This window comes from Capricornis sumatraensis, chromosome 14, assembly GCF_032405125.1.
Source record: "Capricornis sumatraensis isolate serow.1 chromosome 14, serow.2, whole genome shotgun sequence".
Classification (NCBI taxonomy): Eukaryota; Metazoa; Chordata; class Mammalia; order Artiodactyla; family Bovidae; genus Capricornis; species Capricornis sumatraensis.
In genome coordinates, this window is record NC_091082.1 from 57,306,322 (window position 1) to 57,330,509 (window position 24,188).

A 24,188-nucleotide genomic window follows, 5' to 3' on the forward strand; every position below is an offset into this window, starting at 1 on the left:
ACAACTGGGAGGAGCCTGGCCCATGGAGGCACACAGGCCACATGTCCGCAATGCCCATGGCTAAGATGCAGCCAAAGTGCCAAGTGAAGCAGGTTGGCAACAAGCAGTGAGCAGGGAGCTGACTATCAGAAGAGGGATCCCAGCTGCTAAGCACACGCTCCAACCTCCAAGCCTGGGTGCAGCAGAGCCTGGATGCTGGCTCTGTCCAGCTCAGGCCCAGGGCTCTCCTGGGATCGTCTCTGACATCCCTGCTAGTGGGACACACTTGCTGGTGGGGGCATTTTGAGCAGAAAGCAAGTTGCACTAAAGTCATAAACATTTTCCATTGTAATCTGTGTTAGTCAGCTCCTCCAGAGAAACAGAAACAATAGTGTGTGTGTGTGTGTGTGTGTGTGTGTGTGTGTGAGGATGTGTGTGTGTGTTAAGGTATGTGTGTGTGTTAGGGTGCGTGTGTATGTTTGGGTATGTGTGTGTTGGGGTGTGTGTGTCTTTGTGTGTGTTAGGGTGTGTGTTAGGGTGTGTGCATGTGTTAGGGTATATGTGCGTTAGGGTGAGTGTGCGCTAGGGGGTGTGTGTGTATGTTAGGGGGTGTGTGTTAGGATGTGTGTGTGTGTTAGGATGTGTGTATGTTACAGTGTGTATATGTGTGTGTTAGGGTGTCTGTTAGGGTATATGTGTATTTTAGGGTATGTGTGTCTTTGTGTGTGTTAGGGTGTATTATAGGGTGTGTGTCTTAGGGTATGTGTGTGTTAGGGTATGTGTGTCTTTGTGTGTGTTACAGTGTATGTTAGGGTTTGTGTCAGGGTGTGTGTTGAGAAGGAGACCAGGGAACTGGGCAGCTCAAGCCCAAAGGCCATCTGCAGGCAGAACTTCCTCCTGCTGGGGGAAGTCAGCCCTGGTTCTAGTCAGGCCTTCAACTGATCAGGTGAGGCCCACCACAGTCCCCAGGGCAATCGGCTTCGCTCAGAGTCCACTGACTGAGATGTTACTCTTATTACAAAGCATCATCCCAGCACATCTGGACCCACGTGGGACCCAGTGTCTGGGCACCATGGCCTAGTCAAAGGGACACAAGTTCCTTGCTGACACATAGGAAGCAGAAAACATGCTCTGAGCTCCACAGTCAGCACTGAGTTTCCCAAGAAAACAAAGGTAGCAGTTGACAAGCGTGTTGACCAGCCCTGGAGGCCTGGCACCCTGGCCTGGGGCCCTCTGGCTGCAGGGTTAGGAAGAGCTTTCCAGGCTGCTCAGGAGGGTGGTCCCAGCAGGGAGAGGATGGGTGTGCTTGTCCCTCCCTGGAGAATCTGATGCCTTCTTCCCCAGCTCCCTCCCCAAAATAACCTCCCTGGAATGAGGAGAGGAAGGGCTCAAGCCTTGGGAAGTTTGAACCCTGGGCACTGGGCCTGGAGCCATGAGACCAGCCCATAGGGGCAGAGATACCAGGTAAATGTATCACTGGTGTGTCTTTCTAGTAGCGGTGAGAACCTTTGGTTTCCAGTGGCACTTACCCTACTCCCAACCCTGCAGCCTTCATGACACACACCAACGTCTGTCTGAACAACTGGGAAGGAAAAGCAAAGGGTGACCTGGAAACCGCCCTGGGAAGGTATTAATACAACCGCCTGCTCCAGGCCCACAAGCCCCCTCCAGGAGAAGTCAAAAGTGATCCACAGAACCTGCCGGCATTGCTGTATCACCAGGGATGCCCAAGCTGCTGACCAGAGTAACATAGGGAGAATGGGCCAGGCCCTGGACCGAGAGCCTGGGGTGGCCACTCTATGATGGTGGCCGGACCCAGGGCCAGGGTTCTCTGTCAAGGGATGTGCCTGGATCCAAAGAGGACGGCCCTCCTCCCAGTCTTTCTCAGGGCTTCCCCAGGTCCTCTGTCACCTCCGCCCACCTGCCCCCCGCTCCCAGCCCAGGAGCCTCATCTCTGGCTGCAGGGCTGGCGTGGGTGCATTCTTGCTCCCTGCACACAGCTGCTGGCCTGGGAGGGTCCTGGGTTCTGGGCGCCCCTCTTTCTGCTAAAAGAGGACAGAGGTTGCTTGGCTCCCTTGCCCCCACTCTGGGGGGAGCTGCACTTGGCTCTGAGCACAGAAGCAGAGGAGACTTTGTGGGGACATATTAGCCTTGGGCCTGCTTGGAGCTCAGATGTCAGGGCTTCCGCCAGGACAGGGGCTCTAATGGGGAGTTGCTGCTACCCCTCGGGGCTCCCCGCTGAGCTTAGGTCATCAGGTGGGGAGTGACACGAGGCAGGAGTAACGCGGGGCAGGAGCCACATTGGCTGAAGTCTCTGCCGCCCACCAGATCCCCACAGACTGAGAGCAACTCTGGCATAGGTCAAGGGCATCCTGTTCCCAGCTTCCCTGGGGCCTTAGAAACAAACCTCTCGGACTCAGAGGTTTTACTGGTTAAGCACCTTACCGCCCACGTGCACAGGCCGCAGCCAATATTTTCAGGTCTTTATAGAGTCTTCCCTCCACTTTCTGACTGATGCTCCTGTGGATGAGTTTAATGTGAAGTGTTCTCCAAGCCCCCGTGAGATAAAAGGCCTGCCCTCTCTGGCGAGATGGAGTGTCTCCTTCCTCCCTCATCTGTCTTCATAAAGCCCCGCTTCCTGGCCCAGCCAGCCTCCCATGTGGGCGGAAGGCGGGGGCTGCACTTGTGGCTGGGACCACCTTAGCCTGCTGGCAGGACTCCAGCCTGGGGTGGGGGCCAGGGGACTGGCGGCACCCAAGGAGTCCTGTGTTCCCCCCGCATTCCCCCTCATCCTGCTGACCCTGCAGGGCGCCACCCCTCCATCCCCAGGCTCAGGCAATACCTCACCCGGTCCTGTGGCTCCTACTGCCCATCTCAGGCTTGGAAACACATTGGCCAGAAGGCGGGAGCTCCCTCTACACTAAGGGCCCAGGACAAGGGTGCTTCCTCTTGTCTGCCCTTCCTGCCTGGCCTTCCTCTCCATCCTCACTTGAAGCCTGACCGCTCCTCTCATTGTCTGGACATTTCCCCCACTTAGTGGCCCTTAAGGGCATCCTCGCTGCTTCAGGACTTTACCAGTCTTCGGTCACCTCGGGGAGAGCGGGGTCCCTTGTCTTCCCTGAGTCGCAGGTGACCTAAACCCTCCACTGTGGATTTCCAGCGACAACCAGGCTGTGAACCTGGGGTCAGGGCTGCCCTGGCTCCTATTGGAACCTCTAGGGCCCTCCTGGCCCAGCACAGAGCCGCTGCTGGACAAGCAAGTGTTAAGTGAATAGACTGGGCACAAAGTGTCCCTGGGGCACAGAGAAAGGGAGGCAGAAACCTCTCTATCCGACCCCCCCAACACACATGCAGGGTTTGTGGGTGAAAAGTCCCAGTCTAGCAGGGAGAGGGGAGAAGGCTCTGGAAGCCCCACCCCTATCCCCCCGCAGGGTGTTGGGGTGGCCCTGGGGCCAGGCTGGCCTCTACCAGACCCCAGAGCACAGGCCTGTCACAGGGAGGCTGTGATCCATGTCCAGCCCCCAGCCTGCCTCCCCAGCTCCCTTTAATAGGGCCCAACAATTTCACACTCTAGAGCCCGGACGGTGCTTGTTTTGGCTGCTCGAGCGGCCCATCCTCGCCGACCCCGGGTTGCATAACTGGGAGGTATCCGCTTACTCTCACTGACGCCTGTCAGCGAGGCCCGAACGGGGGCCGCGGTGGGTGGACCAGCCTCCAATGCTCCCTTCGTGCCAGGCGTGGGGTGGGGTCTCCTGTGGCAGCCCCCAACCCTGTAGGCAGGCTGGCAGCAGTGGACAGAGCCCCCAGCTCCAGGGGCCAGGAACCGTCACCTCTGAGCGGAGTTGGCCGGCACGGGTAGCAGCGGGTGGCGGGGTTGCCTCCACCCTCTGACTGCATCTCTGTCCCGCGTCATCCTTGGCCCTACCAGCACGGCGGGCCTCTGGTCAAGAGACAACTGTGGGGAGGGAGCCAATTCTGGAAATGCTCTGCACTCTGCCCGGTGTCCTAGTCTCCAGCTAGGCCCCTCGTGAGCAGCGACCCAGCTGCAGCCCTCGTGGGATCTCGACGCGGCATAGCTGCCCAAGTGCGAAGGTGTCCTGGGGTCCTGGGCCCTCACCGCCCAGCCATCCTCTCCCTTCAGCTGCTGCGCCAAAGGTGGGGCAAGGGAAACAGGAGATTTGAATAATGGGAGAAAATTATTATGTCTTCGTGCGAGCTGGAACCCAGCCCTGTTCCCTGTGAGCATGATAACCAGGGACGTGGCGTCTAACGTTTCTGAGCTCCGAGCCAGGGCCGGCTGTGACAATAAGAGCATTGTTCCCAGTGTGGGGCATTGTCACTGGGGGACGGAGCCCCAGACACGCGGACTGGCATGCACGGGAAAGCAGGATGATGAAGCTGGCTCAGGGCATCCCCAGAAAGAGGAGAGCCTGGGCCTGGGCTGAGGGCCGAGGAGGGGGAGGGGGACTGGCCTGTGCTGACAGTGCTACCTCATAGCTCGGTGAGTGACAGCGCTTCCTGGGGCTGAGGGAGGGCTCTGTGGGAGGTTCTGGGGTGCCCTTAGGTGTGGGGGCACAGGGGTTTTCATTTTTAATGGAATTATGAGGCTGGAGCCAACTCTGACCCCTGGCCTGGGAGCAGGCTAGTGACCAGGAATCCATGAGCCGCTTTTGGAGGTCACCCTCTTGGGACGAGAGCTGACACCACACCAGGTCCCAGGGGACCAAGCCCCACCATCTTCTATGGAGCCAGGTCCCTGCTGCAGAGTCCCTGCCCCTCCACCAGTCCCCAGGTGATCAGAACCACCCCTCCTCCGGGACCTGGCAGGGACAGGGGCACCCCACCTGGGGGCCCACCAGTCAGCTCAGCACTGTTGAATTCCAACCAGCCCAACCGAGAGCTTATCACTCCCGCTCAGACGAACATTCTAGGAGCCATGGAAAGAACAGGACTGAGCCCCGTGCAGGCTTTCCTGGCCCTGACTGCGCATATCCTGCTTCAGGTCAGGCGGGCAGGAGGTGGGGAGCAGGGCAGCCTGACTCTGTCCCTGCTGCCCCACCCCTCACCAAGCCCTGGGCATTGTGCCCCTCCCCCTTTTTGCAGCTTCAAACACACCTCCTCACCCAGGGACAGGCACCTTCTCTGGCCCGTGCCCTTGATGAGATGGTGGCCAGCAGCAGACACACTCCTCAGAACACAGCCTCTCTGTGCTGGTACCTGGCCCTCAAGGGAGGAAACTGAGGCCAGATCCAGGGCTCAGTGAGACTGTCCAGCTCCCGGCTCCTGCCTGGACCCCAGGCTCTCCTTCCCAGGACCTCAGCACTGATGGCATCTCCTGGAAGCGCCAGACTTTGTGCAGCCCATTCGGCCCCTACAGCCCCACGTCCACTCCCTTCTCGTCCCTTGCTGAATCCCCCATTGCTATCCCTGTGGGCCTGGGTACTGGGGCTGCCTGGCCCGGGCTGCCACCACCCAAGTACTACCACATATGCCCACAACCTGGGGCACCAGGGGAGCTGACGGCCTAAGAGTCCAGCACGTCCCTTCTGAGGGTCTAGGCCATCAGCCTTCTCTACCCCAGGGCCTGGTGTTCCCGGGGTGGCTGGGCTCCCTACAGAGAAGGGAGCCACTCCTGGGCCTCCAGAGGGGGTCAGAACAACGTGGAGGGTGGTGTCAGGATGAGGTCACCCTGGTGGAGGGTCCTGGGCTTCCTCTCAGTGGTATCATTTCCACCAGTAGCCCCCCGATTCTCTTGTCAGGTCCCTGGAGGATGAAGCTAAGCTCTAAGCACCCGTAAATCCCCCTCACATGGACGTTAGCAAGGCTTATGATATTCTAACTGTCCACAGTTGTACCTCACCTATTTACAAGTTCGCTGTGCTGGCAGGGAGCCTGGGATCTGCTCTCCTGGAGCCAGAGAAGCCTCCCCCCAGCACAGATGCTGAGAAAGAGCAGGGGTAGGGGGAGCATAGGGGTTGAAGGGTGGACACAGGGCTTGAAGGTGCCCCTGAGGCCCCCGACTCAGCTGTTGGACGTGGGGCCTCAGGATCCAGCTTTGTGCTGGAAGGACCCTGTGGAGGCTCAGCTTGCTCCTGTCTGCTTGCCTCCCCCAAGACTGGCACCCCTCCTAGGCAGCCCCCTCTGCCCGAAGGCCCTAGGGAGAGAATCCCATGCCGGTCTTCAGACCTCAGGGCAGAGTCGGGGGGCAGGAAGGGCGCTGAGCCAGGGCCTCTGGCCGCAGGCGACTCTGAAGTGCTCAAGAGCTGGACGCACCTAGTCCATGCATGGGGCAGGCGCTGCACACAGTGGACCTCACTGCTCACAGCTCTGTGCCCACAGCCACAGCAGGGTGGGGGTCTGTATGCAGAGCCTGCTGGCTGCCAGATGTGCAATGCCCCTTGCCCTTTCCCGGCCCTGTCACTTGTACCCTGAGGTGTCCTTCATAGCGCACGGCAGGGTCTGGGGTTCCATCTGAATTCACACCTCTGCCCAAGGCCCCGTCTCCTCCTCAGCAGCCACGTCTACCCCTGGGGGACAAAAAAGTGTGGCCATTTCCTGCAGGACCCCAGACACACGGAGCCCGCCTGGAACTTGGTGGGTCTGTGGGGTGAACGAGTGGGTTTGGGGGCCTGCTGCTGACTAGTCCTGCCTGGAAGAAGTGCTGTCAGGGGGCAGGGCTGCACTGAGCTCCTCAAGGGTGACCCCCACCTGAGGGGTGAACCACACCTGAGCCGAAGCCCCCACGGAGTAGGGCAGCCAGGGCAGCCCTGGGCAGTTTGGGCACGTCTGCACACCCGGTCCAGCTCCTTGGCAGGTCTGGTGGAAGTCTTGGCTGCACATGGTCCCTCTGTTGGAACTGGCTGTGAATTCGGGGTCCTATGTTCCAGGTGGGGTGGTCCCTGGGAAGGACATAGTCACACACATCATCCTGAGTCCCTTCTAGGGGCTGACAGCATCTGCTTAGTGTCTTGCTCAAGTGCATCCTCAGTCCAGCCTGCAGAGGGCGTCCCTGCTCTGGCAGGACCCAGGTACCAGGGGTGTCTCGCCCTCTGGCTCACATCATGTGGAGGGACAGGCCGTTGTCCTGGTGGACACACACAGTGGCCATCACGGCCTCCACACCATCCACAATGAGGCCTTGGGTTTGGCCAAGGGGTGAAGGGAGCTAACACATCAGGTTCCCCAAAACACCCGCTCCACAATGGCCCCATTCTGTCTGGATTCCTGATTCTTAATCAGAGTCTGGGGTCACAGGAGCCCTGGTGACAGGGATGCCTCCACAATGTCTCAGGAGGTGGGAGTGCCATGGGGTGGCCGATGGAGGTTATCTGACAGGCAGCATTGCTCCTGTCTGGTTCCCGCCACATCACGTGGTTTGTGGGTATCCCACAGTCACTGGTGGGATCTTTCATGGAACCCATTCCCAAGCTCCCAGCAGAAACCGAGGCTGCTGTCCAGAGTGGGAGCTGAGCTTTGGGGGGTGGCAGATTGAACATCATGGTAGGGACCACTATAGAGGATGGGGTGGCCCTGAGCATTGTCAATCCTCGGGACACAAAGGGGTCTGGACTTCAAAGTCATATCATTGGCCTCTGAGGCATGAGTGGTCACCTTTCACAGGGCCAGGAGAGAGGCCTTTGGCGGGGTGATGGTGAAATTGACAGTATATGGTCCCCATCGGAGATACTGGTGGGTCGGTCTACTCAGGGCCAGGGTCATGTTCTGGCACAAGTGGCTCTGCTGTCTATGTCTTCCTTGCCTGCCTGCAGCATTTCATCTCATCTTGCATCTAAATGTTGCTTCACAGAGAGATTTTGGACCAAGATCTTGGACCAGGACCAAGGGGATGAGAAGCAGTCAGAAGAGGCCTCTGCAAGATGTGGGGAGTAGGAGCCCATATCTCAGAAATGGGAAACTGGCTCAGATTCATTTCTTGGCCTCCTGGTAGGCAAGGTCTAAGGAGCCCAAAGCCAGAGGGCTCCTTCTCCTCCTCCAGGACTTAGCCTACCTCATTCCCAAACCCTGGTCTTCTGTATAGACAAAGCAGGGGCCAAGCTCTATTTCTCTTCCCTCATTAGCAGCAGCCTAGCCTACCAGACACTTCCCTGGACCTCTCACTCTGCTTAAGGAAGCCAGATTAGAAGCCAGATCAGTTTCAAAGCTTCTGATATAAACTCTGTCAGGGACTTGAGTTACTTTTCCTTTCCACATCCCAAACAGCACATCAAACTCAGTGCTGAAGATGACCTAGAGGTCAGAAACCTACAGTCATCACCATTATATCCACCATCATCACCATCGTCACCATCAACATCACCACCATCACCGTCATCGTCACCATCATCACTACCATCATCTCCATTGTTGTTGTTTTTTAGTTGCTAAGTGGTGCCCAAATCTTTGTGACCCAATGGACTGCAGAGCACCAGGTTCCTCTGCCCTCCACTATCTCCCAGTTTGCTCAGGTTCATGTCCACTGAGTTGGTGACGCTATCTAATCATCTCATCCTCTGTCATCCCCTTCTCCTCCTGCTGTCAATCTTTCCCAGAATCAGGGTCTTTTTCAATGAGTCAGCTCTTCACATTGGGTGGCCAAAGTATTGGAGTTTCAGCTTTATCACTATCACCGTCAGCAGCAGCATCACCATCATCATCATGATAATCGCCATCATGATTTGAGCCCCAGCCTCACCCAGCAGCAGTGAGACTGGGGGAGGTGTGTAAGCAGGGTTTTGTCAGCACTGCTTCATCACCCCACCTCCATATCTGTGGGACCATGCAGAGGTCTGACTCTCCACCCCACTCAGCGTGAACAAGACGAAAGTTGGCAGGGGTGGGCTAGTTGATACTGCCTCCCCCTCCACTGGCATCACTATGGCCCTGCAGAAAGCTGAGCATGTACCCACCTCCCACTAAGGAGCAGTGAGAGGTGTTAGTCAGAGCCCACTTTCTCCAGGAAGGGCTAGTGGGGCTGAGAGGGAAGCTGAACCTCCACCCCACCTGTCCACAAGAAGGGTGCATGTGACCCACTGATGGGGAGATATCCATGGGTCCCACCCACCCACCCACTCAGCCCTCACACTTCACCTCCATGGGAGTGATTGCATGCTACAAAAAGCTAAATAGGATCCAGAGGCTCATTAAAATATTCAGGGTAAAACAGAAAATCACTCATCATACTAAGAACCAGGAAAATCATAACGTGAATGAGAAAAGACAATCAGCAGACGTGATTGTCGGAGCAGATGGAGATGGAGCAGATGTTGGAGTTATCTGGGTAAAGGTTTTAAAGCCTCCATCATAAAAACATTTCAGCAGGCAATGACGAATTCCCTCGAGACAAATACAAAACTGGAAACTCTCAGTAAAGAATTAGAAGTTATAAGATGAGAACCAAGTGGAAATTATCAAACTGTAAAACACAACTCAAATACAAAATGTGTTGGAAAGGCTCAAAAATAGTGTGATAGCAGAGGATAGAATCAGAAACTTTCAGGATGGGTGAAGAGAATTTATTTAATCTGAAAACACAGACTATAAACTTGAAAATAATGAAGGAAGGGGCCTATGGACAGAAAAGAAAAAAATTGAGACCCAGAAGGAGAGAAAATAGGACTACAAAAATATTAGAAGAAATAATAGCACAAACTTTCCCAAGTTTGACAAAAGACATGGCTGCAGGTTCAAGAAGCTGGATAAATCCCCCAAATGATAAATCCATAAAGAAGGCTGAGCACTGAAGAATCGATGCTTTCGAACTGTGGTGCTGGAGAAGACTCTTGAGAGTCCCTTGGACAGCAAGGAGATCAAATCAGTCAATCCTACAGGAAATCAACCCTGAATATTTATTGGAAGGACTGATGCTGAAGTTCCAATACTTTGGCCACCTGATTCAAAGACCTGGCTTATTGGAAAAGACCCTGATGCTGAAAAAGATTAAGGGCAGGAGGAGAAGGGGGTGACAGAGGATGAGATAGTTAGATAGCATCACCGACTCAATGGACATGAGTTTGAGCAAACTTCAGGAGATGGTGAAGGACAGGGAAGACTGGCATGCTATAGTCCATGGGCTCACAAAGAGTCAGACAGGACTTAATGACTGAACAACAACAACAACAGGATAAATCCAAAGAAATCCATGTCAAAACACACCGCAGCTAAACTCCTGAAAACTAAAGATAATGGAAACACTCTTGAAAGCAGCCAGAGAAAAATGGTACATTACCTGAAGGGAAACACCAATCAAATAATAAGATTTCTGATCTCAAACCCACAGAGGTGATGGAGAATGAACCAGCACCATATTTTTCAAGTGCTAAAAGAAAATGGCTAACTGTGAATTCTATATCCAGTGAAAATATCCTTTAGGGGTGATGGGGAAGTAAAGACATTCTCAAATGTTGGCAAACTAAGAGAATTTGTTGCTAGCAAACCTACCCTAAGAGAACTGCTAAGGGAAGTTCCTACAAAGAATGGCTTGGAACCCCAGAAAGGGCAAAAGAACGTGGGATTGAGTAAAAATAGCAGTAATCATATTAGACTATTCTCTTGAATTTCTGAAATCATTTTATGGTTGAAGAAAAAACAATTCTATGTAAAAGTTGGGTGGGTAAGGAGACCTAAATACACTTTACTCCAAGAGGAGTAAAATGTAATATCAGCAGGGGGGTGGTGTTTACTCAGAGCAACCACTAAAAAATCAATACACAGCCATAAATAAATATGGAATAAATAGAGATGGAACCCCCAAAAAACGTTCAAGTAACTTGCAAAAAGGGGTTACTGAAGCAGGATCATTTGCCCAATTCACAGCAAGTCAAATGCAGAGATGCTGAAGTTTGCAACCAAGAAAGGGTTTATTCACAAGGCAGCCAAGTGAGGAGATGGGAGAACCAGTCTCAGATTCCTCCCCCACCCCTCCCCACAAAGGCCAGGGGCTTGAGATATTTGTGGGATAAAGAAGTGGGGTGGTCTTAAGTGTGAGGAAAGGTGCCTGGAAAGGTTGTAACCAGAGCTCTGTGCAGGTGTATCTGAGTTACCTGCTTCCTCGTGGGATGCATATTCAAAAATATCAGTGCTTAGCAGGATATGAGGGGGAGGTATTGCCCCTCTGATGTCAAAAAGTTCTTTGTAGGACACCTACTCAGGCCTAATTTTAGGGTCAGTGGTCCCAACAAGTCTTAGCTGGCTCAACCTTGAATTAGGCACAGCTGACTCAAAGCTCGTGGCAAACAAGTAAGGCAAATATCTTATAGTTTGGGCTACCTGAAGCTTGGAGGGCATGCAATTTGCAATATAATAATTAAGTGAAGGCAGGCTGCAAGCAGAGGGGTTTTTAACAAGCTCTAAGACAAGCTCGATAATTTCTGCCAGTCATGTTTCTTTTAACTCTATGGGACATGGTTTCAAAGGTAAGAAAAAAATAAAGAGGAAACAAAACGATGAAACAGCAGACTTAAGATGGACCTTAAATGCAAACCACCTACATGTAACATCTACATATACCAATTATTATTTAAAAAATAGATATTGGTGGATTTTTAAAAGTGGGATTCCCTGGTGACTCAGATGATAAAGAATCTGCCTTCAATGCGGGAGACCTGGGTTCCATCCCCAGGTCGGGAAGATCCCCTGAAGAAGGGAATGGCTACCCACTCCAGTATTCTTGCCTGGAGAATTCCATGGACAGAGGAGCCTCGTGGGCTAAAGTCTATGGGGTCACAAAGAGTCAGACACAATCCAACTATGTGCTATCTTCCGATACACTGTATGCACATTTCAAATATGACCTAGGTAATCTGAAGGTAAACGGATGGGAAAAGATATACCAGGCAAACATTAAATACACAAACACACACAATTTAGGTAAATGGGTTTATTTCATTCAAGCAGAATTTCTTTAGTAAAATTTCCTAAAGGAACGATTTCCTCTCCCCCTCTACTACCTCTCATTTCTTCCTTCCCCACCAACACATGGTGTCTGCCCTTCATTCTTTTTCCCATGTGCTTATAACCCCAGAAAACACATATTTACTTATGCCTGTACATACTAACCTGCTCAGGTATACATGCTAAAGTGTTATGGCTTTCTTTATCATAAAAGGGGGAATTCACTTTATAAAGATATCTCTATTATTTTCTACTTCTCTCCCAATAACATTTTGAGAGGGTTCCACACCATCAATGTGGAAACAATTCCTTCTATGCATAATTTATTCAAATGAGATTTTATTGATGGCCATTAACTCTGTCTCTAGTATTTACCCCCAAACAATGCTATAAACATCTTTGAAAGTAAACAGAAACATCACAATAATCAACCAGTGATTCTTAAACTGCCACTAGGAGGAGGACCTTCACAGAGCTGTAAACCGATGGCAGTTTCTGCTCCTTCCTGAATCCTTCCACCCAGGCGAGGGTTTCCACCTCACTCAGCTGCCTGTCCCGGGTTTAGGCAGACTGTAAACCCTGTGGTGCTATCTCAGAGGAGGATTTCGTGACCTCAGAACAGCACAGCATTCCTGCTTGTTTCCCCTCTCAGCCCCTACAGACATAAGACACATGTTTAAAATGCAGGTTCCGGGTTCTGGGCAGGAGCCCTGGGCCCTTGCTTTGGGCACAAACTCTACGTAAGGACACTCAACTCATAACCCAGGGCTTTCTCAGGAGAAAGGGGGCCAGGAGATGGAACTACTGAAAAGAGATTCCCTACCAGGGTCAGAAATTTTTCTGGTGCCCCGAGAATGAACCAAGCCTGACATGGCCAAACACTGCACCATCTTGTCTTTTATTGAACATCCTGAGGATGCCACACAGTGAACTCACATCCCACCTATAGTGCTGCCCTGGACTCAGGGCCCCTCAGAAGCATCTTCTCTGAACCACAGCTGTCCCAAACTCCTTGAAGTCTGCAGAGGTGACCCACATCTGCTTGAAGCTGCTCAGGGAAGTGACGATGGAGGCACCAATCCACGTGGAGAACCAGCGGTCGGGTGGTGCCGTGATCTTGATGGGGGTCCCCTTGGTGGCCAGCTGCTCCAGCTCCCTTAGAAGCCGGTTGTCCAGCCCCTGGAAGAGCGTGGTGCCACCGGACAGCACAATCTCCCCATAGAGGGTCTTCTGGATGTCAGCGTCACATTTGGTGACGCTGCAGGAGACCATCTTGGACAGGCCCGGGTTCTGGACGCCCAGCTGCTCAGGCGAGAACAGGGCCTCGGGCGCCTGGTACAGCTGGTCCCCGATGGGAACGATGTTGCCATCAGGCAGCTTGTACTCGCGGAGGACCTCCTCCGGCCTCCGGCCCAGCTCTTTCTCCGGCTCCAGGGCCACATAACACAGCTTCTCCTTGATGTCGTCCACCAGGGCTTTGTCCAGCACACACGGGAAGGTCCTTCCGCTGGCCAGCAGCAGCTGGGTGAGGTGCTCCGTGATGTCCCTCCCTGCCACATAGAGCTTGGTGACAGCATGGGGCAGGGAGTAGCCCTCGAAGATAGGGACAGTGCAGGTAACCCCGTCCCCACTGTCCACCACCAGGCCTGTGACGCAGGCCGAGGCATAGAGGGCCAGCACGGCCTGGTCTGACAGGTAGAAGGCAGGCACATCGAAGCTCTCAAACATCAACTCGGCCATCTTCTCCCGGGTCTCCCTGGGGTTCAGTGAGGGCTCTGTCATGAGCACCGGCTGGTCATTGGCCTTGACTCCCAGCTCCCACTCAAACAGGTGCTTCCAGAGCTTCTCCATGTCTTCCCAGCCTGTGATCAGGCCACGCTCAATGGGGTAGTGCAGGTGAAGGATCTCGTGCCTGTGCAGGGCCTCTTCCCCTACAAAGTACTTCTTCTGGTTGGCCCCCGTCAAAGGCGTCTTAAACTTGGGGTGTCCCACGGCAGAGCTGACAACGTGGCGGGGGCCAATCTCTCCAGACAGTCCTGCCTTGCAAAGCCCAGATCCATTGTCGAAAATCACTGCTGGGCAGTCTAATACGTGCGGGTCAAACATGCCTGCAGCATCCTCGTCTGCGCTCCCCCTGAATAAGCTGGAAGCCCCTCAGGCCACTTTGTGACATACGAGGCTCCTCTGGAAGTTTCGAGGCACAGGATTCCACGGTCTTGGGGTGTCTCCCAGGCAGGGCTAGCAGAAGGCCGGTCCCCGAGAACTCTCCATCCCCACCTCGCAGAGCTACTCTCCTCTCAGGAAGCCTGGCTGCTGAGGCCTTTTCAGGGATGACGGCCCATATGTAACAATCCAGCCAAGGTAACGATTGTCCTCGGCCAACATCAGAGGGCCTTTCAGGGTGGGGCCCCAGAGTCTCTGCACACACCTTCCCTGCCTCAACTGGTGAGACTCCAGACAGGAAGGCTAGCCATTCTTGCAGGTCTACGACCCGCTGGCCTTAGAGCCAGTGGAGCAGCCCAGCCAGGGCCAGCCCATAAAACTGGTGTCTCTGGCCCTCTGTCTGGAGGGAGCTGCTGTCTGGAGGGTGACAGACACACTTCTCTTTGATAAAGGGGATGACCAAGCACCTGGCACAGGTCCAGGTGGGAGGAGCAATGCCCAAGACTCCAATACCGCAGGCACTCAGTATGTACTTTTGGAATTCAGACTCTTCCAGGAAGCTCTTGGAGATTTCTTTTTTCTTTGCCCCGTGAGCCCTGACCCTGTTTCACAGGGTAGCTGCTAAGCAGAGGCCTCTGGGCCTAATAGCTCTCTTTCCAGGCACATGTGGCCATGCTCTAGTTTGATGTCAGGGCCCCTCCTTGCCCTCTGCAGCCCCAGAAGCACTGTCACAAACAATATCCAGTGGTTTAGATGTTGGGAATCCATTGAGCTGTGAAGACAGATGTCTGAGGTTTCATGGCCAGGCAGCCCTGATCAAAGCCTGAGACATCTCTGTTAGTGAGTGGTCTGTGACACAGTTGGCCAAGCCCACTGAAGCATGGTCAGAAGTGACCAGGTCATCGAGGCTGGCAAGGCTGCAGGTTTAGCCAAGCCCACGAGCGGCTGGATGGGGGCCACCTGCTCCCATAGCCCCACGCTCACACCCTGGGCTGGTTCCAGCTGGGAGAACAATCTGGAATGGAGCACAGACCTGGAACCCAGGGTTGAATTTTTCTTGATGAGGGTGGAGCCAGTCTTGGTGAACAGGATGCTGACTTGACATTCTGTCACTTCCACAATCACCGCCCCTCTCCCCTCCGCAAGTTCCTTCCCCTTTCAGAATGCTCTCCCAGGGGACCACCGCCCTTCCAGACCCCCACATCCATGGGTGGCCCTCTCTACGTGTCTTGCTGACCCTTCTAAGTGAAGCAAAAGTGAAAGTCGCTCAGTCGTGTCCAACTCTTTGCGACCCCATGGACTATACAGTCTGTGGAATTCTCCAGGCCAGAATACAGGAGTGGGTAGCCTTTCCCTTCTCCAGGGGATCTTCCCCACCCAGGGATCAAACCCAAGTCCCCCACATTGCAGGTGGATTCTTTACCAGCTGAGCCATAAGGAAAGCACCCCTCCTGCCACCGCCACCAGCAAAAAGGGAATAGGTGCTAGACATGTAGTGTTGATGTACAGTGTGGGTGTGTGCTGTAGACGCATTGTGTAGACCAGCTTTGTGGGCGCCCCAGTGCTGAGCCTGGGAGGGATCAATAGAGACTTAGTGTCACTGAGATTCTCCCCTGAGGACAGAATCACATACACGCGGGGTTGATGGTGGGTGATGCCCCGCCCCCAGCCACACAGCCCAGAACTGCGGGGATCTCAAAGATGCAGGCTCTGATGTTGAGGGAGCCTGTGTGCATGGAGGCTGCTGGGCTGAGAATGGTCAGAGAATGCAGTGTCTTGGGGATTTCAGCCTGCTTGAGTCACAAAGCCCTGTGCACTCAGGTTCTCAGGCTTTGCTAGAACTTTCCCACTGTTGCCAAACACTCCATGCTGAATCAGGAAGGTGACCTCAAGATTTCTAGATTTTGGCCCTAAAAGTGGCCCACATGGGTGGTGATATAAGCATGATGTGTGCAGAGGTCAAATGCCAAGACTGAGCTGTGTCCTGGGGGCCCAGGGCTGGCTGAGATGTGGGCATTTGTGGGGGAACAGAGCCGGGGAGGACAAATGCTCATGAGAGCTTGGACTGACCAGCTGGGTGGTGGTGTTCTGAGGATGTATGACAAGCATGATGCATAGCGATGCCCAGGCCAGCGCCCCATCCTGGTTCAGATCCACAGACACACACCGCACTGCCCCCGCCACCTCCAAAGGCCCAGTGTGCATGATGATGGCCTGCCTGGCAGGTCCAGGCCCTCCCACCAGTGCCAGGCAGGTGGCACTGGTGCCAGACCTGTAGTGGGCAGTGCTACATCCCTCCATCACCCCTGCCCATCACGGACAAACTCAGACCCTCAAGGAGAGAGCTGTGAAGGCTGGGTCGGCCATCGAAGCCATGTCTCCAAGTGAAGCTGTCTAAGGAGATCCAGGACCTCGCTTCCTAAATGTTTTCCCTCCCCACTCCCCCGACCCTGGCTGAGCCTGAGAGTCAAACATCCCTCCTCCCTGGACCTGAGACTCTCTCACTCCTGACCACTCACGATGGTCATGACAATTGGGGGCCACATGCCTTGCAGAGTGGACCCCTGCAGTACTCGCCTCTGTGCATGTGACTGAAAGGACCACAGCAGGAACTCAGCTCCCCTGTTGCACTCCTGGGTGTGCTGTTTCAGCGGTCCCAGGCTCTGGGAAGGCTTCTGTCTCCACCGTTGAAAGTGTCTGACCTGCTGACAGATTGTCCATCACCTGGAGAGAGGCAGGAAGACCCCACTGCCAAGAAGCAGGCTACTCTCTGGGGGGGGGACACCATGTGGTCACTGGGAAAACCAGAGGGTTTATGAGCTACGTGATGCTCTGCTGGTTTCAAGCTCCCCTCCAGACAGAAATTCCAACTCATGCTGCTCAGGTGCCCAGAAGCCTCCATCAAGCCCTCCTTCCTCCTCTTTGTCTGCCGCCCATCCCTCCAGGCCCCTGGTCTGGATGTCAGGGAGGGGCCATGGGTATCTTGGTGCACGTGTCCTCATGGATGGCCACAGCTATCTCAGCCCCTTCAGTGGCTGCAACGCTCTGAGCAGTCACTGTGGGGTTGGGTTTGATATTAATCCCAAATGGTGTCCCTCTTCCAGCTCCAGTCAGAAGCCTCTGTCCAGGGCCGCCCTGTCCCCAACCCGTGCCAGCCATGCCTCATAAATCACTTGACTGAGTTTACGGGAGAACCAGCCATGACTCCATCTCCCTCCGCGAGGCAAGACTCACACCATGGTGACTCTGTAGGGCACACTTCCATCCTGTGAAGGAAAGCTTGCTCTGGTTTCTGCCCTAGTGGTCACACCCAGTAGCAGCCCCCCAGCCCCCACATGGCCCATGCCCTCAATGGGAGTTGGACGGCAACTGGGCAGCCTTGGGCAGTTGCCAGGCATTAGACCTTGGGAATGGCTAACCCTGGATCTGCTGGGCACCCTGCTGCTCACTGCCCTGGCTACTGAGCCTAGGCCAGCTGAGCCCTGGGCCAGGGCCCCTGTCTGTCCTGTCATCCCTCATTTCTTCTGTCACCAGTGCCCAGAGCCTTAGCCAATTAGTGACCAGCAGACTGAGCTCATTAGAGCTGGCTGACATCTGGTAGCCAGACCCTGCTTGCTGAAGGTCTGGACCAGGGTCAGCTGCCAGCCTGAAAGAACAGGAGGATTCTGTAGATGGCAAGACAGTCACTGCTTATGCGAGAAAAAGGATGGTGGATGTGTTGGAGGGAGCTTGTGGGAGTATAGCCCCCTGCCCAAGGATGACTTCTCTTCCACCGCTCTGTCCCAGGCATTCCCAGAGGAGCCCAGAGACCCAGGCACTCTTCCTGAGAGACTAGTCCCTTTGAATCTCTTAGATGGAAATTGTATCACCTATCCACCCATCCGTTTTTCCATCCACCATCCATCCATCCATCCATCTATCCACCCACCCACCCATCCATTCATTCACCTACTCACCTACCCATTCATCCATTTATCCATCCATCTACCCACTCACTCACCCACCCATTCATCCAATTCACGATCCACTCTTCAGCCATCTATCCATTCACCTACCCCATCCACCATCCATCTACCCACCAACCCTTTCACCCATCCACCCACTCATTCACCAGCTCCATCCATTCATCCACCCAGTCTCCTGCTTAATTATCTTCCCTCCTCCACTCCCTCCTGCCCTTCCACCCACCTTCCCTTTCTTAGTAGTTGAGCTGTGCATCCAGTCTTGCTGTCCACCTCCTTTCTTGGTGAACTTTGAGCTGCAGTATGGCACCCAGGAGTCCTGTCTGCTCTGTCATTCTCTTCAAGCCAGCTGAGAAAGGAAAAACACCCTAGATCACTCTTCTCTCAGACTCCCCAGAGGCTGGCTCACTAACCTGGACTGGACGTCAGTCACATGGCACTAAAGAAAGCCAGTATTGGCGGAGCAGTAAGAAGGAACTGGCCCCGAGCTGATATGCTCTGAGGACCTTAGTAAAGCAGCCCTTGGTGGGGCTGTCCACTTCAGCATGGCTTAGTGGAGACCCCACTAAGTGGTCAAGTGAGACAGATCTGTTTAGGGGAGAGGAAGTCTGAGGCCAGACCACCAATTACCCCCACCACTGCTTTTTGTCCCTGGGTCAGGAAGACCCCTTGGAGAGGGAAATGGCAATCCACTCTCTCCAGTGTTCTTGCCTGGGAAAGCCCATAGACGGAGAAACCTGGTAGGCTACAGTCCATGGGGTTGCAAAGAGTCGGACACGACTGAGTGACTAACTCTTTCTGCTTTTTGCCCTTCACTTTTATGGATCCCTGGTCCTGAGCACTTAATATTTTTTTAAAATCTTGAAATGGGATGGATGGTTAGGTAGATGATGGATAGGTGGGTGGGTGCATGGACAGATGGACAGAAAATTTGGGAAACACAAGAAAAGCATTGCAAAGCAGATATTAAGTACAAGTGACCCCACTTTGCTCATATCTTGGAATGCTCCTTGGGATTTTTTGATTTCAAAATCCAAGGAGGATGAGCTGTATCTATGTCCGACTGCCCACTTTCTCACATGATGCCTTGTCTGACTGTCCTGTGAGGTCTGTATCCTCCACATCCTGCCAGTGTGCTGGAGTTCTTGCAGAGCTGCTTCTGTGGGGTCTGTGCTTCCCCGCTGGGACCCGCAGGCTTCCGTCCCTCTCAGCCTGCCTACCTTACTTACCCTGGCCACAACTGCTCAGGCCAACCCAGCAGCTTTCATCAGAGCCCTGGGGAGGGGCCAAGCAGAGCCCCCACATCCAGAGCCCATGAAGGGCTCTTGGGTGGTGGGGTTTCTCTCGCATTTCAGGGGCTCTTGGTCATGCGTTGAACTGGGGGTGCTGTTGGCTCAGGAGCCAAGTGCCCCAGGGCTATGGGAGAGTATCTGAGATTGGTCACTCATCACCAGTCATAGTGGGACCCTGTGGGTGTGTCCACAGCTCCAAAGGCAAGGGCTTTCCTCGTTCATCACTCATCTAGGTGGAGGTGGGCAGTGATGATGGGAGAATGTGGAGGGACCTCAGACTTCACCTGAGGCAGCTCCCCTCCCCTTCTAGGTGGGGTCTCCAGAGCACCCCCCACCCTCCACCCAGGGCAGAGCCAGCAGCAGTCTCCCTGAGGATCAGAACCAGCCTCCAGACTCTTCAGTGGAGGCCAGCCTGGTCAGATTCCCTGCAGAGGCGCCCTGTGTGACCACAGTCTCCTGCTGGTGTCCCTATCCCAGCACCACCAGCATTTCTGCAGGGGCTCCCAGGGACCAGGTAGTCTGGGGTCCCCACCTGGAAGACAGGCAAGAGCCTGGAACTTCAGCCACCTCTAGTTGCAGGTGCAGGAGGTGGCAGGGGAGAACTGCTCTGGCTGCTGGCCTCCTGCACCCTAGTCCCCCACCCCTGCACTCCAGCCCTAGCCCCCGATGTCTGCCCTTCTCCCACTCCCCTTTCTAATTGTCTCCCTACTCAACCCTATTGTCACCTCCCGTTTGCTGCTGTGACAGGTCACTGATCATGTCCTTCCAAAGTAACAACTGGCCTCTTCATGTAGGTGGGAGTGTTGGGTGGAGAGTTTACCATCAGGCTGCATTATCTCCACATTTACTCGTGAGCATGGTGGAGACCTGTGGCTGGCGGGCAGTGAACCTGGGGTCGCACGGAGACTGGCTGGCCTATTGAGCCTTGTAAGCGTCTAGACTGCTGATGCCCTGAAACAAATTGCAGCCTCAGAGGACATGTACCTCTGTGTCCAGCAGGAGGGGACCAGTCCCCACCTGGCAGGAGACACAGAGAGGTGGACCCTCACCTGGGACAGGTGTGGCTGGAACTCCAAGACTGAGGTTTTGGGGACCCACATTCTGGATCCAGCAGGACAGCCCCCACACCTCCCTGCAACAGATCCAGGGCTCTTCAAGGAACCCACAGATCTCAGCAGATCTGGAAGGCAACCTTTCCTGATAGGGGTTTCAGTTGCGTGTTGGCCATCTGAAACACTGAGTGGCCCAAGCCCACATCTCAGGAGTGTGGACACGGTTTTGCTGGCCTTCCTGGTGTGGACCAGGGTGGTCCAGAGGCCCAGCACTGCCACCTGGGCAGGGTGGGGGGCGATGCTGCCCTCACAGCTCAGTGGCCATGACTGAATACCCCAGGCTGGACAGCTCCCACAGCAGACACCTACTCCACACAGCCTGGAAGTTGGACATCCAAGATCCAGTCGGGTCCAGCTTCCTGGGCTCCTGCTGTGTCTCCATGGGGCCAAGAAGGCTGACTCTGGTGTCTCTTCCTGTTCTTCTAAGGGTGCTAATCCATCCTGGGTCCCCACCCTCTTAACCTTACCTCACCCTAATTGCCTCTCAAAGGCTCCACCTCCAAATACCATTGCACTGGGAGTCAGAGCTTCCACATAGGAACTGGGGGGACACATTCATCCAATAGTAGGGGCCGTCCTGTCCCTCCCGCCACAGAAGGGAGCAGGAGCATTGCTCTGCGGGCAAAGTCACTGGGGCCTAAGCCATCAGTGACTCAGCCCGCACAGCCTTCTGGAAGGTTCATCTCACTACAGGGCAGGTGGGAGTTGCCTCCATCCTGGACAGAGGAGGGTGAGAGAGAGGCCTGAATGTGCTGAGATGCAAGAGTCTCTGCTCAGGAGGCCAGAGGGGAGAGGGGAAGGGGAAGAGGAGGCAGCCAGAGGGGAGGACAGCAGTGGAGGGGGCTGGGGCAGTCAGGAGCCTCACCCACCTCCAGAGAAACCACAGACAGACTTTTGGGGAGAGCTGTCGCCTCTCCTCCTGGACTTGGAAACCTCAGGGCCCCAACGTGTCCCCTTCCAGATGATGCATATTCTTGGAGGGGGCCATGGCCTTGCAACCATTAGAAGCAGCAGAGGTGGGCAGATCAGAGACAGCCTTGGAACCAGTCTCTGGTCATGGCTTGGCAAGCCCAAGAGGCTCCCCCGGCTGGGGTAGGAGAGTGATGGCCTCATTGTGTCCTCTGTTCCTTTTGCTTTTATTCTTTTGGCTTTGCTCCAAAGGCAACAAGCCACTTATGGAAGCATTGAGGCAAAGGACATTATAAAGTACCAGAGGAAGACCCCTCTTCACATCCCCTCCCCACGATGTGAAGTGACGCCATGTGTGCTCAGTCATAGCCGAATCTTTGCAACCCCACGGACTGTAACCCACCAGGCTCTTCTGTCCATGGAATGTCTTGGAGTGGAAATATACTGGAGTGTGTTGCCAATTCCTTCCCCATCCAGGGATTGAACCCACGTCTCCTGCATCTCCTGAACTGGCAGGCTAATTCTTTATTGCTGAGCCCCCTGGGAAGGACTCACCCCCACCAATCCAGGTGCTTCTCCAAATGTGGCCACAGTCACTGCTGGGTCCAAATCTTCCAGATGTTTTCCAGGCACAAGTGCATCTGGAAACACCCAGAAATAGGCTTTTTCTGGAAAACAGATGCAGCCACACACACCATTCTGCCCTCCCCTGGGGAGTGTTGTGCCCTTGTCCCCAAGCCTGAGGAGCATGGCCTTGACCTTCCCAGCGCTGCTTAGTGACCTGTCATCCGAATGACCGAATTCCTCCAAACGATCTCTAACGAGGCTTTCCCATTTAAGAATTTTTCAGTTATTGACGTTTTTCAGATTTTAAGAAAACTATCATAAATGCAGTCTCAGTCATTCCCCGCACACCCCTCTCCATCCCCGTGGTGTGGTCAAGGATTGGACGCTAACTTGGAACCACACAGGGACAATTGTACATATTTACAATGTGGGGGGGGAAGCTGCCAGGGTCGGAAGCCCCATTTTTTAGATTTAATTTTTATTTTATATTGGAATAGAGTTGATTTACCATGTTCTGTTAGTTTCAGGTGCACAGCAAAGTGATTCGGTTACCCATATACACACATTCTTTTCCATTATAGGTTATTACAGAATATTGAATAGTGTTCTCTGTGCTCTAAAACAGGTCCTTGTTTATTATCTATTTTATATGTAGTAGTGTGTCTATGCTAATCCCAAACACCTGGTTTATCCCCCCACCTATCCCAAATGGGCTTCCCTGGTGGCTCAGAGGTTAAAGTGTCTGCCTGCAATGCAGGAGACCTGGGTTCGATCCCCGGGTTGGGAAGATCCCCTGGAGAAGGAAATGGCAACCTACTCCAGTATTCTTACCTGGAGAATCCCATGGACAGAGGAGCCTGGTGGACTACAGTCCACCGGGTCGCAAAGAGTCGGACACGACTGAGTGACTTCACTTTCACTTTATCCCAAATGGTAACCATAAGTTTGTTTGCTGTGTCTGTGAGTCTGTTTCTGTTTTGTAAATAAGTTCATTCATATCATATTTTTAGAGTCCATATATAAGGGATGTTACATGGTGTTTGTCTTTCTCTGACCGATTGACTTCACTTAGTGTGACAGTGTCTAGGTCCTTCCATGCTGCTGCGAATCATATTATTTCATTCTTTTCAATGGCTGAGTAATACTCCATTGTGTATATACCACATTTTCTTTCGCCATTCATTCAGCTCTCGATGGGCATTTAGGAAAAGACTCAAACCAATAAAATTAGAAATGAAAAAAAAGTTACAACTGACACCACAGAAATACAAAGGATCCTAAGAAACTACCGTTACTACTGGCAACTCTATGCCAGTAAAGTGAACAGCCTGGAAGGAAAGGACAAGTTCTGAGGCACCATTTCTGAAGGATGATGGAGTGAGTCCTGAAGGGTCGCTCTCCTGTCCAGGTGCTGGAAAGCTGCCACGTGGAAAATCAGAGGCAGGGCATGCTTAGATCGGCAGCTCCTGCCAGGCAGTCTCCTGGAGCTGCAGGAAAAAGGGCCACACCTGAAGGCCTTTCACAACACATATGTCTTGCCTCGCAGCCCCAGGGCCTGGAATCTGGGTGTGGCTCACCGGGAGCCACGGCTTGGGCCCTCATCACATGGCCATTCAGCTGCCGGCCAGGCTGTGGTCACATCTGAAGGGTGGATGGGGAGGTGAGAAGGGCTCCAGCTCCCAGTTCACCATGTAGTCGTCAGCAGGCCTCAGACCATCACCTGGGCCCCCTCCCAAGAAGCCTCATGACACAGCAGCTGGCTTCTCTTAGTGAAGCAGTTGAGGGTGGTCATCCAGGACGGAATCATCCTCTTTAAGCTGATCTCAGGGTGATGTCTCATCACGACGCCTGCTGTTCCTGTTGGTCAGAGTGAGTCAGCCCAGGGCAGAGTAAGGAGGGGTGCCTAGAGAAGGAGTCACCGAGGGCCATCTTGGAGGCTGCCCTCCTGGGCACCCACCGGAGCACCAGGACTAGAGGGAAGGTCACCGGCTGGCAGTGCAGACCCACTCAGCTCAGCAGAGATGCTGCCTTCTGCCGGCCACTCAGGGCACTAATGGAGTTTAATGGAAAGCAGTGTGTGGCTGTTTTGGGAGAGCGGGGGACACAGTCAACCAGCAGGAGCACCCCGGCTGGGCACAGCCTCTTCTGGACCCCTCCCTGGCAGCATAGCTTGTGTAAAACACTAACCCGGCTGCTTCTTATTGCTTCAGAATGCTCCTTCCTGATCTAGGACATCCCGGGGGACCTAGGGTGACATCCTTCCCTCCACACCCCACCCCACCCCCTGTTTCCTGACCCTGGAGTCTCTGAGCTGC

The 24,188-nt window shown here is 54.1% G+C and overlaps 1 protein-coding gene and 1 non-coding gene across 2 annotated transcripts; one reads left to right on the top strand and one right to left on the bottom strand.

The window, feature by feature from the left end:
• Positions 1-12,840: 12,840 nt before the first annotated feature.
• On the bottom strand, positions 12,841-13,974 carry ACTRT2 (actin related protein T2). The gene has a single exon (XM_068986627.1). It carries the CDS (start codon positions 13,972-13,974, stop codon positions 12,841-12,843), a length of 1,134 nt encoding a protein of 377 aa, XP_068842728.1.
• An 8,614-nt stretch (positions 13,975-22,588) lies between these two features.
• On the top strand, positions 22,589-22,660 carry TRNAC-GCA (transfer RNA cysteine (anticodon GCA)). Its single transcript has one exon. It is a non-coding gene; the product is annotated as a tRNA-Cys (tRNA).
• The last annotated feature ends 1,528 nt before the right edge of the window (positions 22,661-24,188 follow it).

What these genes read in the sequence shown, in the direction of transcription:
- ACTRT2 (XM_068986627.1), bottom strand. Translation starts at nt 13,974, where the DNA reads ATGTTTGACCCGCACGTATTAGACTGCCCAGCAGTGATTTTCGACAAT.